Source organism: Lissotriton vulgaris, chromosome 2_1, assembly GCF_964263255.1.
Source record: "Lissotriton vulgaris chromosome 2_1, aLisVul1.2, whole genome shotgun sequence".
NCBI lineage: Eukaryota > Metazoa > Chordata > Amphibia > Caudata > Salamandridae > Lissotriton > Lissotriton vulgaris.
The window spans coordinates 1,672,726,019-1,672,746,388 of NC_141687.1; the positions used below are offsets into that span (position 1 = coordinate 1,672,726,019).

The following is a 20,370-nucleotide window of genomic DNA, read 5'->3' on the forward strand; positions in this document are numbered from 1 at the left end:
TGAAGGCGAGGTGGTCCTGGGTCAGGCGGAGGTGGGTGGGGAGGGAGTTCCAAGTCTTGGCGGCGAGGTAGGAGAAGGACCGTCCCCCTGTGGTGGCTCTTCGGATTCGGGGGACGGCGGCGAGGGCGTGGCTGGTCGATCAAAGCTGGCGTTTGGGAGCGTAGAAGTTGAGGCGGCTGTTGAGGTATCCTGGGCCTTGGTTGTGTAGGGCTTTGTGTGCGTGGGTGAGGAGACGGAAGGTGATTCTCTTGTTGACCAGGAGCCAGTGCAGGTCTCTCAGGTGTCCGGAGATGTGGCTGCGACGGGGGATGTCCAGGATGAGTCGTGCTGAGGCGTTCTGGATCCGCTGGAGTCTCTTCTGGAGTTTGGCGGTGGTTCCGGCGTAGAGGGAGTTGCCGTAGTCCAGACGGCTGGTGACGAGGGCCTGGGTGACCGTCTTCCTGATCTCGGTGGGGATCCACCGGAAGATCTTACGTAGCATGCGCAGGATGTTGAAGCACGACGAGGAGACGGCGTTGACTTGTCTGGTCAAGGAGAGGGAGGAGTCCAGGATGAAGCCCAGGTTGCGTGCGTGGTCTGTTGGTTTGGGTGCGCTGCCTAGGGCGGGGGGCCACCAGGAGTCGTCTCAAGCGGCGGGTGAGGATCCCAGGATGAGGACTTCCGTCTTGTCCGAGTTCAGTTTCAGGCGGCTGTTCTTCATCCATTCGGCTACCTCTTTCATCCCTTCGTGAAGGTTGGCTCTGGCGGTGGCGGGGTCGTTGGTAAGGGAGAGGATCAGCTGGGTGTCGTCGGCGTAGGAGATGATGTTGAGGTTGTGCTGGCGTGCGATGTCTGCGAGGGGGCTCATGTAGACGTTGAAGAGGGTTGGACTGAGCGAGGAGCCTTGAGGAACGCCGCAGATGACTTCGGTGGCTTCATATCTGAATAGAGGGGGACAGACTCTCTGTGTCCTCTCGGCGAGGAAGGAGATGATCCACTCCAGTGCCTTCTCCTGGACTCCGACGTTGCTGAGGCGTTGTACTAGGGTACGGTGGCAGACAGTGTCGAAGGCCGCGGAGAGGTCGAGGAGGATGAGGGCCGCTGTTTCTCCGTTGTCGAGCAGGGCTCGGATGTCATCGGTGGCTGCGATCAGGGCGGTCTCGGTGCTGTGGTTGGCCCGGAAGCCAGACTGTGAGGGGTCGAGGGATCCGTTCTACTCGAGGAAGGCGGCCAGCTGCTTGTTGACGGTCTTCTCGATGACTTTTGCAGGAAACGGGAGCAGCGTGATGGGGCGGTAGTTCTTGAGGTCGGTGGGGTCGGCCGATGGTTTCTTAAGTAGGGCGCTGAGTTCGGCGTGCTTCCAGCTCTCCGGTAAGGTAGCGGTGTCAAAGGAGTTGTTGATGATGTCCCGCAGGTGGGATGCGATGACAGCGTCGGCCTTGTTGAAAACATGGTGGGGGCAGGGGTCGGTCGGAGATCCGGAGTGGATGGAGTTCATCGTGCGGACTGTGTCTTCGGTGCTGATCGGAGTCCAGGCGCGGAGGGTGGTGGTGGGGGGCGGTGGTTCGGTCGTGGCGTTCGTCGGTTGAGTGCTGAAGCTGTTGTGTATGTCTGCGATCTTGTTGTGGAAGTAGGAGGCGAGGGAGTTGCAGAGGTCTTGCGAAGGGGTGATGTTGTTGTTTCCGGCGTTGGGGTTGGAGAGCTCTTTGACGATATCATAGTTCAAGACGGTGACACCTGCTTCGATCTGTACAGCTTTTCTCCAGCTCACCACTTTGCTTCTTCTTGTGTCAAGTTATCTCAGCTTTCTGGAGTCTTTGTTGATATTTGTTTAGGTTTCTGCCCATTGGCCTTTCGTCCTCCTTGGGGCTCCTTCTATAAAGCACTATCTGCTAAGCACTTTCACGCATTTGCGACATTGTGGTTCCTGGAAGGGGTTGCCTTATCGTTGGCAGAATAAGTCTGTGAAGACTAGTCTGTTAAGGTTGAGAAGTAGCTTAAGAAACCAAACCAGGCATCAGGACCATGACAGAGCTGGCCCTCACTTTGGGACAGAAGGCAGACTTAGGAGCCACATTACCTCGTTGGCCACGATAGTCCTATACACTTGCAGGGATGCCTTTATCGGTAGGCGAATGTTAGCTCTATCCCAGGTGGGGTCTGTAGATGAGAAGGGGTCCTCATGGACCAGGCTAGTGACTGGAGCTGAGCTTGATTGAGTGGCAGTACTGTTGAACGCAGAACTTGAGGGTAGCCCCAAAACTGTTGGGATGGTCCAACTTCCCACAGGAAGTGGGCTTGGCAACTGTCTTACATCCTACTGGTGTAAGACGGGAACTGACCCAGCAATCAATGCAGAGGGCTTCCTGAATGCTTTCTGAATAAAACAACGAGAACTGCCAAAGGAATGGCTATTGCTCCTTGGGTTTTTAGCTAGGGAGAGCATGTGTGGGACAAAGCAACCCTTTGCACTGTCACTTCCATTTTTTGGTGAACTTTATTGCTGTGCGTTAGGCTTTGCACATTGGAGCAAGTGTCTGGTGTATGCGCCTTGACCCATTATACATGCAGACATTGGCTAATCCCTGATTGGCCTAATTAACTTACTTATAAGGCCATAGAATTTGGTGCACCAAATACTCAGATGGCATAGAAAGTTAACATATCACCTTCGGATTACAGCACTTATTCTGCCGTCCACTAGTGTGACAAAGGAAAACATGGTTTCAGGCCTACCATGCAGTTTGACTGCTGCAGTGTAAAACTTGCAGTGCGACCTGTTAAAGTAACCCATTTTAACAAGTTATCCCTCCCCCTTTAAATATTATTAAGTCAATCCTATGGAAGCCTTGTAGCCCACAGGGTAGTGTGCATGGTATTTAATAGTGGGGCATGTATAAAATTAATGTTAATGTTCCTACAGTGACAAGGCCCTAAAAACTATTTTCACTGTGGCAGGGCCAGCTGCCCTATGTAGAAAAATAGAGTACAGAGAAAAATACTAATACTGTATCTTGGAAACCGGACAAGCTTTAAAAATATTCAAACAAATATTTGTAATAGTTATTAAAAATCCAACTCCCTGGTGAGGTTGGATTTTTAATAAGAATTTAAGGAAAAGTAAATTTAAGAAAGTTATCTTTTTCCAAATTAAGCTGTCAGAAGGCTAATTAACGTCAGTCTCTGCCAACTCCCAGCCTTCGGTTAGCCCGGAAAGAGGTGTGACAGAGGTGTGGCATTCACCACAAGAGCACACAATAGACTGACCTGAATAGACAGAGATGACTCCTCTAAGCTCAATAGAATATTCAGGGTGGGGCAGTGGGCATTCTGTTGACACCACATGGTCAAATCTTGTCTGACAGGTATGTTGAGCCAGATGGAACTCTTTGGGGAACTTGAAAGGGAGAGAATAGGATGCTATGACAATTCTTGTCTATCCACTGTCTGGTTGCAGAAGGACCCTTTTTTACCCTACCAGAGTTCGGTCTCTGGGGGTGTTGGGTACTGTGCCTGCTTCAACCTGGATAATAGGGCAGGTTAGGGCCTGGAACCTTTACTCCATTGGTAATAGAGGAGCTAGGAGTATCTCAGGGTGACCCTACCCAAAGGCTGGTGAGCCCTACAAACCTGGACCCTCACCCAGACTTCCTCAGAACTCTGCTCGATTTGTGAAATTATACCTAGTGGACGGAACCTACTGTACTTGGCATCTGTGACCTGTGAGAAGGTCCTAATGAAGTTAGGCTGTCTGCTACTTGAAATCCAAGGACAGAAGATCTCCAAGGATCATAAGGCTGAACCCCTGGGTGGTTCCAGGAGCATAAAAACTGAAGAGGATATTCCTGTGAAGAATACCGGCTGGCCAGTGGCAACTGGACTTGGATTAGACTTTGCTATTCCCCTTTGCCTGACAACATGATTTACTGTGTGCTCCCCCTCAGGTCCTGGGGGCCTTGGATGTGTACCCCTGTGGTTATTTGTGCAACAGACGAAGTCAAAGAACTTTTTCAAAACCTATGCTCCAGAACTTTAAGTGGACTGACCCCAAAAAGAATGTGACTGGCAGTGCAACAGAATCAAATTGAATTACAGGCTTGTCACACATGGAGAAGAGTCTTTACTTAGAAATCCAATGTCTCTTTACATATTGGGACTTAGGAACTTTTTTGAACTTTCATATTTCCAGACCTCACCAGAGTCAATCTACTTAGTGTATCTAGTCTATGCTCCTTCGCGGTCTGCCTCATATCAATCCGATGTCTTGGTGTGCCACGACTATTGAATATCATAAGCTCTTTGCACTTTCTGGCTCCCTTTTGACTTAAATATTTAAACCCCCATATTTCTGGTTCCCCCTTTTTTTTAAATGTTTGTTGTTTTGGTCTCATTTTGCTTATTATATTTTTCTCTATTGTTATAAATTGGTGTGGAATTATTATAATATTGTTCTTTCAACATATGATGTGGTTTGGTACTTCTAAATGCTGTACACATTTTCCTAAGTTAAGCCTGTCTGCTTTCTGCCATAGCTACTAGGGGTTGAACATAGGTTCAAATTATTGAAACCTTTGACTGGACCTAACAAGACAGTAACTTTATTACTTGTGGTGTTGCTTAATTACTTGGCAGGGATAGTTGCCAAAATCAATTAAGTGTTTTCTTTTAAGTTTTCTCTTTAAGAATGAACCTTCAATAGGTTTAGAAGAGAAAAACACCTCACATCTTCTAGAGAATATTTATCTCAGAAGTATTTGAGTTTTGTAATTCTACCTGCAGTCTGGGTCTGTGCCATAAACATGTCTTTCACATTTTTCAATGTACTGGACTTTTCGGACATGAATGCAGCTGTTGATTTTTCACAAAAACTCAAACATTAGTATCAATAACATTATGAAAATTTCTCTTGAAAACCTCTCTTTTCAACATTATCTGCTTCAGAAACCTAAGAGCCATATTTTGCTAAGGCATGTTGAAGATAAAACTACTGTAACCTATGTCTGTAATCCAAATAATGAAACGTCCAATAAATGTCTCTTGAACAATCAAGTTGTCCTTATTCAAAACTATCAATTGAATACCACTGGGCACCACAGTCCATGCAGCAGCTTGCGCTGTACCAGGGGAAACATTCGTCTACTGCAGATCCTGCAGATGGAATGTAAACTAAGTGCATCTCTGTTATAGTGTCGCTGGGGAATAACTGCAAGAAGCGCTTGGAGGAAGAGCAATGCAGGTGTGCTTTCAATTAAATGAGCAAGCATACACTTTTCAATATTATTATACCACTAAAACTAAGCCGAAGTGATACCATTTTTGGAACTACAGAGCAGCAAAAAAGAGAATGGTCTATGAGTCTCTGATAACTTAATACCAGATTCATGTGTATATTTGTGCCATGTTCATTGTGGGTTTGCCTTGGGACTGGGTATTGTACTTTTGGCTACAGAAGAGCACTTTTTCTTAGTCTGTTTTCTGCTTCTAACGTGTTTGTATGGCTGCTATTTCAAATAAAGTAAGGCATATTAGAAGTATATGCTCTAGAAATACAATTAAGAGTAAAGCGTGGAAAATAATGCTCATGCAGGTTTCTACCTCAGTTATAGGCACAGAGTCACCACCACTTTTATGGTGGCGATAGCTGGGCAAGATGTGTCATTGCAGTAGTGCCACAATTGTGTTAATACAGTATTATAAATACAGTGATACCGCTTTGCTCTAAAGGTGGCAGTTAGAGAAGTTACTTATTTTTGCCGTAAAAGTAGCTTACACCTGGAATCTATTTGATCTCAAAATAAGAGATTGTTGACGGAAAGGTCAAGCATAGATTAAGTGTACAATTAATCAAGTGAGGAGGAAAAATTGTCCGAGTATAGGTAAGAAATTAGTAAGTCCTACCACCCCTACACAGAATCACCTGTTACACCCAAAAAGTTGCAAGTGCTGATGGCTCTAAGAACATGAGATATTTAGAGACTGACTTAGAGTTTGATGGATGGAGGTAAATCTGTTGGTATGGCAGAGTACTTTATTCCCGCCATACCGAGGGGCCGCCGCCCACCAAATTTAGAGTTGTCTGTCTGCCTTGCGGACAACTCTAAACATTGGCATAGTGTGGGGGTAATTTAAACATTTTTACTGTCCCTTACCCCCACATTTTTCCAGATGGTAAGGGATAGTAAAAAATGGTCATTCAACCCTACTCTAAATCAGGTAGGCAGTCAAATGGCCAAACCTCAGTTAGTGGGTCAAAGGAGTATGTCAGCGAAGGACTCAGAATAGTTTCAATCACTGACACACTTAAGGTCCATCTGTCTGATAGATGGTTGAACCTTCAGTCTGGTGGAAAGGGTACTCTGTAAACCTTCTCTGCCAAACTCGTAATAAGCCCCACAGATAGTAATAACACTGTTATCAATACTACTGCTAATACTACTAGTACTGCTACTACCACTACTACTGAAGAAACAGATGTTAGAATCATTCAATTTAATTATTACAGAACATTTTAGGTATTTGATTTCAATATGGTTTAAAGCACACCTGGCCGAATGCCAAGGGAACTGAATATTCACTAAGTTTTCCAATATTCACTAAGTTTTGCAACCAGGAAAAAAACAAAAAGGCTGACAAACAATCCAATCATCAACTGAGCAGGACATCATCATTTTACCAACAAAATCATATTGTGGCAGTCATTAGTTCACCGATAATGTTCTTGAAGGAGATAGAAGTGAGGGAAAACACGTGGTGCATAACAATACTCTAGCTCTGGAAGAATGAGGTCACATCACATGGCCAGATATCAGATTCATCTTACTTGTGTGCCAGGTGAGGTGCTAGGTCGGCACCAAAAGAACATTGTAAGCTGCAGTTCATTTGTTGTAGGCGCCATCAGCATGTGTGATGTATGAGACATTGTGATACTCTGACTTTGTTGATTTCCCTAAAGTCGTAAGATAGCCTAATGATTTCAGTGCTTGTTGCGAAAATCTGTTTGTACCTCGGAGATCATAGGGTCTGGTCACTACATGGTGATTCAGCCTGCCAATCTTCCAAGATTGATAAAATGAGTAGGGTGATAACACTTCCTATTTACAGTTTTACACTGGCTCCCTTCTAAGCCTGCATTTTGGATCATTTTGTGTTGCTTACCTCAATAAACAGAACAAAACAAATAACAGAAGGATCTTTTCTTAAAAACAATTAATAAAAATAAATGATTATAATAGAGCACTCATGCATATGTCTATGTGTGTGAAGGTTTTTTCACAGGGATGCCATAAGAAGCTCCTGGACACATCAGATCCCCATTATTGTAACTGGATGTGCTATGTGCGGCGGGTGCATTCCTGTCAGCTGCACAACCTGACTGCTGTTCAGACCGATGGGGCCATCTTCTTCCACACCCACAGACCTATCCTGGCTGGCACCAAACTCCTAGTTTGGGACAGTCGAGCCGACACAGCGCAGTCCAAGGATCAGTCTGTTTCACCAGGTGAGACTCCATTACTACTGAACTAATGTCTACTATTAATATGGATTCAACACCTGTTGTTAGTGAATGACTAACTGTTATTACAGACTGGGTCATATGTTATATAGACGGAACCTCACAGTTGCAAATTACTGAAGACATTGTTATAAACTGTACTACTATTAAGACAAGCTAGCCACGTTATTACTAGCTGCTTACAATGGCTTAACATGTTATTACAAACTGAACACCTATTACATACTGAACATTTCTTTTAAGGCCAAATCTGTTACAGCAAAAGACTAAAGACATCGTAATACAAACTGGGCATTTCTTATTAGAACACAAGAATGTTGGGCGCTCCATTGAAAACAATGGCGTGCTCCGGGTTTCTAAAGGCCGCCAGAAGCCCCGAACTCCAATATTCCAATGTTGTTCTTCACAGCTCTTGCTGTGAACAAAGGCCTCACAGAGCCTAAGGGTATTTTAATTCCATCGGACTCTGTGAGGCCTTTTTTTTTTTGGTAGAACATTCTGCCCTCTAGGGGCAAAAGTTCTATTAGCCTTATAGCCCTCCCTAACTACGGAGGGCTATAATACTGGTATTAAAGTCCCTCTCCCTTATTAATGGCCCGAGACGAACTTGGAGTGGGCCTTTAATGGCCTGTATAGCCCGCGACGGCGGGCTATAAGGCTGTACTATAGACTGAACACATCAATACTAACTGAACTTTGGTTATTACTGACTAAACTCTGATATTATTATAATTTGATCTTCTCTGTTATTTAATATTGAAGACATGTTATTTATTACATGCTGAAAATATATTGCTAAAAACTGACCTAAACTTTTATTGCAAACTGCACGTTTCTTTCTACAGACTGGACATAACTTCTTTTTTTTATTAGTCCTCATTCTGACAACTTTCTTGTTTGGACTTCTCTTTTCTCTCTATACCAAAATGTGACAGCCCTCGGGGAAAGAGAGAGAGCGGGAGATTCCCTACAAAGATGGAAAATGGAAAATGCTGTTTTCCACTTCCATCTTCTTTCACATGTGGGGACCCTCGGAAAGAAAAGATATTGGAGAGGCAAGGACCAACAGCGTATTTGGCTTAATCATAGGACTCGCTTGTCTTCTGCCTCCACTCCTCTAGTGCAGACCAGATCTTAACTTTGCTACTTGGATCACAAGCTGTGTCTTATTCGCTTATGTAAATAATATTCTTTAAACCCTCGACAAAGGTAGGGGGTTCTGATTTCCAGAGCCTACATATCTCCTGTCTCGCCAATAATATGACGTGGAATATAAGTTTTGAGCTAGGTGCATTCAGATGGTATCCATGTGGAAGTCCAAAAAATTTCAAACGGGTTTACTTTAATTGGCTTCCTAAGTATTTCCTCCAAGAAATTGCACAACCCTATCCAAAAAAGTTTGAATTTTGGACATTCCAAAAACATATGCATGCCATCTGCTGCGGAATATTTGTACCTTGGGCACTTATACGTGTTGCCTGTAACCTTTGATAACTTCTGGGGAGACCAATAGACTCTGTAGATAGTATACAGGTGATTCCTCTTAAGTGATTCAGGTTTTACCTCTGTCTGCAACATACCAAAGGAGTCGAACCAGAATTTCTTAATATCTTCATCACTGTATTTTCCACCTCATAAGCTTGTAAATTCAGCTTCTATATTGTCCTCGACTTCCAAGAGGGCCCAATACCAAACCGATATTTAATTCTTCCATTTATCTGTTCTTGTCACTTGGTCCAGTTTTGGATTCTCCTGCTCCTAGGGCCAGTTTTGTGTGTCCCATCAAGAGCAAAGCTGATAATATTTAAACCTGGTAAGACTACCTCTGGTAAGATTGTTGAGCACTTCCCAGCTTACTAAAGTTGAATCCTTTTTGAGATCTGCCCAGTAATATATGCCTCCTACTTTCAAAGGCTGACTCAGTTGATCTTTCAGGCATTCAGGAGTGCCTGGAGATTCCCAAATCGGGGCTCGCAATGAGTAGTATGGGATCTTTAATCTCTTTCTTATGTAGACCCAGGTTTCTAACACAGCTCTTAAAATCTTCGGCCTTACTTTTTTTTAAAACTTTGGATCGCCGTATTTATAAAGAAAATGTTGGTGACCTTGGTAGATATCTCCTAACATGGCTTCAAACAATAGTCCCAATGATGATATTATCCAACATGCGAAATGTTTTAAAATGGAAAGCATAACAATGAGTGAATAAATCTGGTAAAGTCAATCCTCCCGCATCAAACCTTCTTCTAAGCTTTTTCCATGCTTTTCTTGGGTCCTTCGAGGACCAGATAAAGCTGCCAATTTTTCCGTGTAGCTTGGCTATATCTTTTTTTCTGAATGATAGGGTAATAGAGTTGTGGAGAAAGGTAATTTTAGGAAGAATAGTCATATTTACAAGGTTTAACCTCCCATAGATGGTAGGTTTCTCCATCGTGACATTAAATTAATTCTTCCTGTTCACTAAAGGAATGTCCTCTAATTTCTGAGATAGCTGTACACCCAAGTACCTAATTTGATTTTTAGCTCCCTGAGTCTTCGTCTACTGATTCCACTCCATTAATTCTGTCTTTTCCGTATTGACCTTATAACCTGATATTTTACCAAAACTCTCCGCCAACTCCATTAGTCTAGGAATTGCTTCTTGGGGGTTTGTGGTATAAAGAATTAGGTAGTCTGCAAATAGAGCTAATTTTACTTCAAACTCTCCAGATCTAAAAGGGAAATTGAGATGTCTGCTCTCATCAAATTGGCGAAGGGCTCAATATACAGGTCAAACAAAAGCAGGGACGGGGGCATCCCTTCCTTGTACCTCTTGTAATGCCAAACCAATCTGTCAATTCCCAATTAACCAATACATTTGCCCTGGGGCTCAGGTATAAATTCTTCACTGCCTTAACCATGTTTCTAGGGAAACCAAAACAATTTAACGACGCCCACAAATATGCCCAATTCCCTTGATCGAAGGCTTTGTTAGCATCTATTGCGACTATAGTTAATGGATCCTCTCTGGTTTCTGCCATCTCTGTAGCCCCCATTATTTGAAAAGTTAATTCATTAAGCTGTCTCCCTGGTATAAAGCCCCTCTGGTCGGAATGGACTATCCCCTTTATTACCTTAGCTACCCTTGATGCCACTATACCTGAAAAAATCTTATAGTCTATATTTATAAAAGATATAGGTCTATAAGAATCTATCCTCTGCGAGTCTTTATTAGGATTTAAAATTAGCGTGACCGTAGCCTCTGCCCACGAGCTAGGTGGATTTTCCCCAATTATATTACATAGTTTTTAAGACTCGTACCACCCTATCTATGATACACAAGTAAATCTTCACTGCAGACCATCTGGTCCAGCTGCTTTTCCCCTAACCATTTTTTTACATTGTGCCTTAACTTCTTGTTCTGTAATTTTCACTTTTAGAGCTTTCTTCTGTTCCACTGTTAATTGGGAAAATGTTAACTTTTTAAGCCAGTTCTCTATATTCTCTGTACCTGGTGTTACATCTTCGGTAAGTATATCGCTCATAAAGCTTCGGGCTTCTTCACGAATATCTGTGTCTGTCTGAAGTACATCTCCATACCCTCTTTTAATTAGATTTCTTATTGTATTTCTGGCCCTATCCGCTTTAGTTGTCCACGCTAGCAAAGAGCTACACTTCTCCACGTATGCAAAATGCTGAAGCCTGCTTACTTTCCATCTGTCTAATAACTTTTTGTCTAGCTGCGCCTGAAACTTCGCCTGCCGCCTCTCCAACAATTCCTTTGCTATCACTGATATATTACTTAGGCCTTCCATCAACGCTTCTGCAGTTCCTCTTCTTTTTCCTTAATCTCTCAGATTTTTCTCTCTTCGCTTGTATCATAGCCTTCCTCTTCCCCCCCATTATGGACCTAAGCATCCCACTTAAATACACTTTAAAAGCTTCCCAAACTTTCTGATCTTTGGCTGATTCCAAGTTGAATTGAAAATACTCATCAATTTTTTCCCCCAAATTACAGATCACTTCCTCATCTAATAAGATCGCCCTGTCTAGTGTGCACCTCCTCTGCCCCTCTCTTTGCTGTAACCTCAGAGTCATGGCCCCTGCTAAGTGATCCATTAAGATTGCAGGGATATGATTCACGGTCACCACGTCTATGTATAACTCCTGGTTTATGAGGAAATAATCTATCCGTGAATGGTGTCTATACTTTTTGCTATAAAAAGTAAAATCTCTAACTTCCCCCATCTTGCTACGCCAAATATCCAACAGATTGAATTCTCTAATCATGTTCTTTAGACTCGCAAATGTTTTTGGGGGACTAATATGTTTTATTCGTGAGGTGCGGTCTAACTCTTTATTTAAAATAAATTGAAATTGCCTCCCATAATAATTGTTGCTGTTGTCTCTAGTAAACAAGATTCAAGATGTCATAATGCCTCCGGATTATCTTCATTCGGCCCATAGTATACTACGCACACTAGGGGTCTGCCCTGGATCATTATATTTGCCACCAACCATCTCCACGATTGATTTGTCTCGTAATTGATTACTCTAATTCCTGCATTAGATCTTATGATAAGTGCCACTCCCCTTGTACTTCCCCTTTGCTCCGAACATAGCACCCCTTGGACTTATCTTATTTTGCTATGGCTCTGTCTGCATTCTTGTTTTTCCATGTGGGTCTCTTGTAAAAATATGATGTGCGCCTCACTATTCCTTAAAAATTCTGTTATCCGGGATATCTTTTTTCTATTTCTTAGCCCATTCACATTCCATGCTAATAGTTTAATTTATTTCCACCCATCCATATTTAAAGCTTTTTTCCCCCTATAACACCTCAACTCCTTCAACTTAGAGCCCAGCTTAATGAAGAGGACTACATGTTTTCCCTCTTTTCCCCACACCCAATGCTACCCACACCCCTGGAAACCCCCTTTCTTTTCCATAGGCGGTCCAATCCACCCTTTGTGACCCCCTCGTTCCCAAAGAGAAGAATTAAACAATGTCAGGAGAATCAGCCTATTGCTACATAATCAATATCTAGTATACCTCTATCTCTGCTGACGTTACCCCATTTATTGAAGGGGACTCAACCCTCCATCGGTGCTAGAAAAATATCCACTTCCTCTGGGTTGCTGATGTTGTGCATTTTGTTTCGCCACATTATTCTTAACATGGCCAGAAACTTCATTTGTACCTGAGCGCCCTGGCATTTTCAGTTTGTTCATTCCTACCACCAGCTCCCATTGCCTCTAGGCCGTTCTTTTTCAAAGGTCAGATCTTATTTGGTAACTAAAATTATCATGAGTCAGAGATACCTCTTTTAAAGCGTGCCCCAGGACTACCTTCTTCACTGAATAAGTAAGGACATTTATCAGGATTTTCCTCTGCGCCTTCCTAGCTGGGTTTTACTTAAAAGGGTCCCTGTGGACCCTCTGTATCTCCTCCTCAAGTTCAATGTCTAATCTGTCCTTCAAAATACCTTCTCTCAGCATTTTGCACACAAAGCCTTAATATCCACTCTCCTCTTAACCTTCTGGTACTTTGAGGATTCTCATGTTATTACATCTGGCCTGCATTTCCAGTCTCTCCATATCTTCTTGTAGAGCCCTATTCTGTGCTCTTAACTTTTCTAAGTCTTTGGTGTTCTCTAGCATAGCTTCTGACAGGACCTTCACCTCACTCTTCAGCACCCCCGTTCGCTGTGCTTCATCATCCAATTTTCCTTCTAAAATGTCACACTTATCTTGTATCCCTCTCTGGTTAGTCTCTGAAATATCGAATTTTGTTAAGATTACCTGCCTCCAACTTAGAAACAGCTGTTCAACATGACTCTTCTCCTCTTCCACTCCTTGTGTTTTCCCGTATTCATTACCTTTGGGGTACTGCCACTACCCGAAGGTAGACTCAAACTGGAAGTGGAAGATATGGGAGAAAGGCTAACATTTCTTTTCTCCCCCGGCTTTCACACTGCCCTCTCCATCTTGTATTCCTGCTAAAGGGGAAAATCTATTTTCCAGCAGTAGAGGAACCAAGTTTGATTGGGTGGTCTTGTTCCCCCCACCCTTAGGTCCCACAACATGCTCCATTATTTTAAAATAAGAGCTAAGGGATGGGGTTTTTTATCAGTACTCGCTCTGCCTTAGCACCACACCGCTTTGGTTTCCCTCCAGATTTTATCACTTTTCTCTTCGGGGGGACCGGTATCACTTCCCGCACCACCTGTTGTTTAATGGCACTAATTCTGCCTCCTCTGCCTTTTGCCTCAGGGTGAGACCTTAGCTGGTATCTATTCCTGGTTTGGGTGGGCTGCACCTCTTTACTTATACAGGTGTTAATTGTGGTGCTGCCCTCCCCTGCACAAATTGCCAACAACCTTCTCTGTGGGTTAACAGTGCCTTCTTTGACAATAGTATTCGCTAAATTGGGACTCTCTTCCTTTTCTCTCTTCTCTTCATCGAGCTGAGATGCCTTGGGGGTAGAGTCCCTTTCCATCGACATAGGAAAAGAACAAGAAAAAGATAAAGTTCCTTTTACCTTCGTTTGTTGTTTTTGCTGACTCGTGCACCTTACCCCTTCCTCGGATCGCGAATTCAAGCAAGTTCTTGTGCCTCCTCTCCATACCTCACACGATGTCCCTTCTCCGGCTCCTCTGGTTTCCCTGGAAGTCTTGTTCTGCCGCTGACTCCCCTCACCCAAAATCCAACCAGCGCTGCAGCCGCTCGCGCTCTCTTCCAAAGGTCCGCTGCTCGCTTCCAGACCTCTGGCTGTTCCTCGATGCCTCGACCCATGAGTTTTTCGACTTCAGTGAGATTTTTATTTTTTGCTTCTTGGGGCCTGACTAGTTTAGTTCAGCTCATGCCTCTCCTAGTTCAGGTAGCTCACGCGACCTGCGTCAGCCTGCCGCCATGTTTCCCGCTTACCCTTTTCTGGACATCACTTCTATTACAATTGTTACATCAGTTATTACATGTTGAAGTTCACAGTTCATACATTAGTACAGATTGAACTCCATTACAGAATGAACTCCAATCCTATCACACACTATTTGGCTGTTATTGCAGAGTGAGGTTCACTGTTATTACAAACATTCCGATTGTGTACAGTTTTGCCGTTGTTTGGTCTTGTGCTAAGTCTTATATAAAAATACTTATTTTTATAATACTACTGTGTCGTGTCCATTTGTAGTGTATTCACTTTGTTACTGTATGTGGTCATAATTGTTTAACACACAGCCTCTGAGATAAGCCTGTTCTGCTCTGCCAAGCTACCAAGGGGGTGAGCAGGGGTTATCGAAGGGTGTGATCCCCTTGCCCTGACTAGAAAAGGAGTGTCCCTATTTGTCAGAAGTGCATACCTCTGCCAACTAGAGACAGCCGGTTCTAACACAAACTGTACACTGTTTATTACAAACTGAACTTCTCTGTTTTTACAAACAGCACACCTGTTACTACAGCTTGAACTCTACTCTTACTACAACTTGTACTCCTGTTACAACAGACTAAACTTCACTGTTACTAGAAATTGTGCATCTGTTACGATAGACTTATATTTCAAATGGTATTATTGGTATTACAGGACAGAGTACTTTGGAATTACACACTAAGGCAATTATTTACAAGCCCCTTGTGTCGCCGGTACATCACTTTTTGCCATATTCAAAGAGATGCACCAGCAATGTAAGGGACTTGTAATTATTATTGTTACAAATTCAACTTCACAGTTATTAAAAAACTGTACACATTTATTACACACTGAACTTCACTGTATAGCTCTCACTATCGGTTAAACTCTACTACTTCTAGAAACGTTATATCTTGTCCATTGTAATGAAAACTATACACCTGTTATCACAGACTGAATTGATCATATGTTACTATTAAATCCTCCGATACATTAGGGTTCTACTACATCTATAACTATTTTAACTAACAATACATCATTGAAATGTGTTCCCTATGTAATGTACAACAACTATGTTCCCTTTAGTCTAATTTTTTCGCATTGTTCTGACTGACATGCAATTTTAAATATCCGCCAACCCAGAGGTTTAAAACCACTATTCAGGAAACCCCCTAACGCTCCTCTTGACCTTTTCAGTGACAAAATATATACTTCATTAGCTTTCAATCTGAAAATGTGCGAGTACACTATTTGTCGGCAGCCAGACCAAAATCCCTAAAAAGAAGGACACACTAAACAAATTGTATTTGCGTCCGTCACTTCAGTTAATATATCAGGACCTATCTGACAGTGTTATTTTAAAACTGTATTTAAATCAAATGCAAACAAAAACCTTCCTTCAGCGAACCATACATGTCATTTCCAGCTCAGTCTCACTGCTTCAAGTGCTGCTGTATAGATGAAAGAAAGAAGAGATGCTTTGAAATTGAAGGTGCTAAATACTAATGTAGTGACACTGTAAAACCATATCACCACTAAATTATTTAGAATTTAGGACTATGCTTCAGCACAGGGTTCTCCAAAGTCGTTCCTGGAGGGCCAGATCCATGCCAGATTTTTAGCATATCCCTATTTTGATAAATGTATTCATCTTAAAAATATGGCATTGATCCGGACCTCCAGGACCGACTTTGGAGAACCCTGCCCTGTCATAATGTATATGTAGTTATCATTATTGAAATACCATTAATTGAATGCAGTATTTATCTTAATCATGCAAAGAGACACAAAGGAGAAGCTGACAGTAAGCGGACAATGTAGATGTAAAGAGTGTGAAGAGGTATTGGCTATTATGTAGTTGTGCAGTGATGCAAAAAGGATGAGGTTGTGGGGGTGTACATATGAACAGGGCTGTGATTACAAACTGTACACCTATAGCTAAAGACTGGACTCGACTGTTATTAGAAATTATGCATATTTTATTACAGACTGAACTTTAAAGTTAACAAACTGTACACCTTTTACTACTGACTGAACTCCACTGGTATTTCAAACTGTACACTTGTTAATACAGACCATAGTCCATATTAACTTAAAGCTATACACCTGTTACAGATTGAACTTAAGTCTTATTACTAACTGTTACTTCAAACTAAACACCTGTTATTACAGTCTTGCTTACACTGTTATTGCAAACAGTATACTTGTAATTTATTGACTGATGTCCTTTGTAACTATATAACAGAGTGAAAATCTACACTTATTATTACAGACTGATGTTTCACACCCAGATTCCTTTTCTTGAGGCTGATAGGATATCCACATTTGCAGTAGAGTACTGCTGTTCAGCATAAAACCAAAAGCGATTTGAAAGCCCAGGTACTTGGCTAGTAACTTCTGTGCTCCTGTGGTTGTACACCGTCCCTGAAGCTTAAACATGCTTCCCCATTCCCCAGCCCCTTTCCTCAGCTTGAGATACTCACACATGAACACACCTCTTACACGGATAATGCTCGAATTTCGATGTTTTTGACTGAGGGGCATATTATCAAGCAGGGCATTAAAATTATCGCTGTTTTAGTGGCAGAAAACTTCAGCTAAAGCGGCGATAATGGGCTTTATAATATGCCCTGAAGAATTCCAATAGAAGCCCATGTTCACACCAGAACATGGGTTTCTATTGGAATTCACAAGGCCATATTATCAAGCCCATTATCGCCTCTTTAGCTGCAGTTTTCTGCCGCTAAAACGGCGATCATTTTTACCGCCCCGCTTGATAATATGCCCCAGAGTTTTTCCCAGTTTGTAGACTTCATCTTGTTCCTAGACTGCTATTTATACCAGATGTCAATGGATTAACAATACACATGTCTTGTGGATTTAGGATTCTAAGATGTGGATCCTCACCACTTGAGGTTTCAGTAGTTGGAACCACATCTTCCCATGCACACCAGCACACACTATGATTTTGGTTCTCTTGCATCAGTGGTGGACATTTCAGTCATTGTCCACAGAAGGAGTTCCAGGCTTCTTCACATTGAGGCAGAATGCCAATGGAACTATTTGTACAACGACCCCTGCTGCTGGTGGCCATTTCTTTAAAAACAAGTCATTAGTAGCAGGGTGGAGTTTTCAAAGTATAATTGCAGACCACATTTGTAAACCCTCTAACAGAACGACCCAGATGTTCTGCAGGCTTAACACCAGAGTCGCTGGTTTATAGGGGCCTCCAAAGCCTACCCAAGAAGCCACATCATGGCCTAATGAGGCAGCATCATTTATTTATTTATTTTTAATTTAAGTAGCATGAACGAGAGCCAATAGGCTGTCTGATTGCTTTACATAAGAACAGTTTCTACTGCATATGACCAGTTTACAAAAGAACAAGTACATAGGTATTGTTGCATAAAAACAATGTACTGAGTTACATAGTTTTAACAAACATTAAAGAAGTTGCCATATAAAGATGTTTCATTACATTACATTTTGCTAAGATTAGGTTTCATTTGCAAGATACGATAGGAAGACTCCTCTTCAGTAAAAGCAGGTTGCATGTAAGTGTCCATGAGATCTATTGTTTCTTGCTCTCACTGTAGAAGATTGTAAAGCTATTGAACTGCCCCCAAGATGGCCATAAACATGCTCCATGAGGTTCATTGTAGCAACAGAAATCATGGCGGTCATTGGTGAAATAGCTCAGCCCCTGAGATGCATAGTCTTTGGGGTCAAAGAATGCTTTCTGTGGTGGTCATTGCACCTCATTAGGCAGAGTGACTGCGGGGACCGAGACTGCAACAGGTTTAGATGACGGGTGAGATCTCGATCTGAGACCACATAACCGCATATCTCTGTCTTTTGAGAAGCACAAAGCCCCAATAAATTGGACAGAGCCTGGCAACACAGAGACATTTTTAACATACACGAGGAGAAGCTACTCTTGCCTCGCCACACGAATAGGATAGAGACCTTCCATCCTTTAATTCCCTACACATAGAAGGGGGTTCATCTCCAGCCCTGAAGAAAGTCCTGGACCTTTATGGCCTTTTTGTACTGAAACATGCCGGCACTAGGGTTTTAGGACCATTAAAATCCAAAGAGACTCGTTTTTTAGAATTTTATTGACCCAGCCAGACCCAAGAATAAAGGGAAACCAGGGATCTGACTGAGGTTTTTTATCTTTAAGTCCCCCTTCTTTCATTTATTTGAAGAGCTACCCAACACTGTGGTTGAGCCCACCCCGACTTTTAGGGGTCGGGGTGACCCGATGATGAAGCATGACACCACTAGGGTGTGTGAGGGTAATTAAAAGGAACTAGTTTCTTCCCCCTAGACGCACGGACATGACTAGCATGGCCCTCATACCTTAAGTGGGTAAGTGCATAATCCTCACTACCACCTATAGTGTAGTCGTCCTCAAATTACACACCACCAGACACTCTGTCCTGGTACAGTGTTATTGGAGTATTTTTTGTGAAGTATAATCCCCAGGGAGGACATACTCCGGTTATTCCCCTCTACAACCCCCCCCCCCCCCCCCCCCGACCACTGGAAAGTGCACCGGTGGCCTTTTCTGTTGATATGGCCTGCCTTATGGTGCCTTGACAGCCAAAGACTGGACATCCTTCAAGGTACTCAAAAAAACAATGTAAAGACATTGAGGCCATAGAATATAGATAGGAAGAAGAGTGCTTCTAATTGTAAAGCAGCAATTTTGGAATTTGAATGTTGTTCTTTCATTGTTGATTCAAAAGCTTTAAATCCTAGGACTTCTAGTGTTGTCGAAAAGGTGACATTAAAGAGCACCTTCTTACAGCAGCCATATCAGTAAGGAGAATAAATGAGCGTCAGTGCCTTAGCTCTTCTGACAGAGTACAGTGTTTTAAAGAACACAATGATTAATCATTAATCCCTTTGCTTTGTTTCAAATATCCTATCAGAATTTCAGCTGAATTAGTATATATTTCTTAACTTCTTTCACTTCCTTATTCCTAGGTCGAGAGTCCTCATGTTTTACATGGGCAGGGCTCTTTATCGGCCAGGCTCTTTGCCTGAGCAAGGCTTTTTGCCCGTGGTGGTCCCAAATTTGACACACCTTCCTCTTAGACCTTCATTGCACACTAGAATATCTCCTATATCCCGGGAAGCTACAAGATTAAATGTATCCCTCCTCAGAGAGTATTTAATAAATCCAGTAGGGGGCCAAAGAAAGCTCTGGGCAAAACATTGTTTGTTGCAGTCCTCTCGGTAGCCCCTAAGACTACTCCATATGCCTTCCATAAAAATGTTTTGGAAGTAAATTATAGAAGTAATGTTTTGTCCTAATAAGCCATGCCTAAAACATTTTCAGCGAAGTCAAAATGCTTATCTTGGTATTGCCTCTTCCTTCTCTCATAATATTGTATTATCTTCCCATTAGTGTGATGGAATGAGGACTTGAAGTAAGAATAACTACAATTGACTTGCTCTGTGGTCGAAACTCGAAAGTCTTTGGTGCAGTGCCTATGTAACAACCGGCTGCACATTTTATCGTTCTGACATACTCCATTTGTTTTCTTCTACAGAAGGCCCATCATAAAAGTGTACGACAGGTGTTCTAGAAGGATTTTGTATGGTGCCCACCAACAGTCTAATAGACTCTGTTAGATGAAAGGGTTACATCACAAAATGGTATACCTTAAAACATGAGAGGCTGCTGCACCCATAGCAAGGCCATGACACAACTAGAAGGTGGTTTCAACTGAATATAGCTGTGTGATACAAGCTTTAATAACTGAACCAGAGTTAAAAGTTGGCCTACTCTCTCTCCCTGTTAGATCTGTGTGTATGTCACAAGTTGGCCCCTGAGTTGTCTGATTGTATCTAGTTTGCATGAAAGTATAGAGTGCATAAGAGGGGGAACCCATGGGTTGGGGTCCCCCTATGGATGCATGGAGCCTCTATGGTTGTATGATGCAGGATACTCAACCCCAAGGAAGAGCTACAGAAAGTATGAT

The 20,370-nt window shown here is 42.6% G+C and overlaps 1 protein-coding gene across 1 annotated transcript in view; it reads left to right on the top strand.

The window, feature by feature from the left end:
* Positions 1-20,370, top strand: part of ZNF683 (zinc finger protein 683) — a 52,782-nt gene that overhangs the window by 6,485 nt on the left and 25,927 nt on the right. Inside the window, exon 3 of the mRNA XM_086958911.1 lies at positions 7,243-7,477. Coding sequence (XP_086815037.1) covers positions 7,243-7,477 — 235 coding nt within the window. The remainder of the gene's footprint in view (positions 1-7,242; positions 7,478-20,370) is intronic.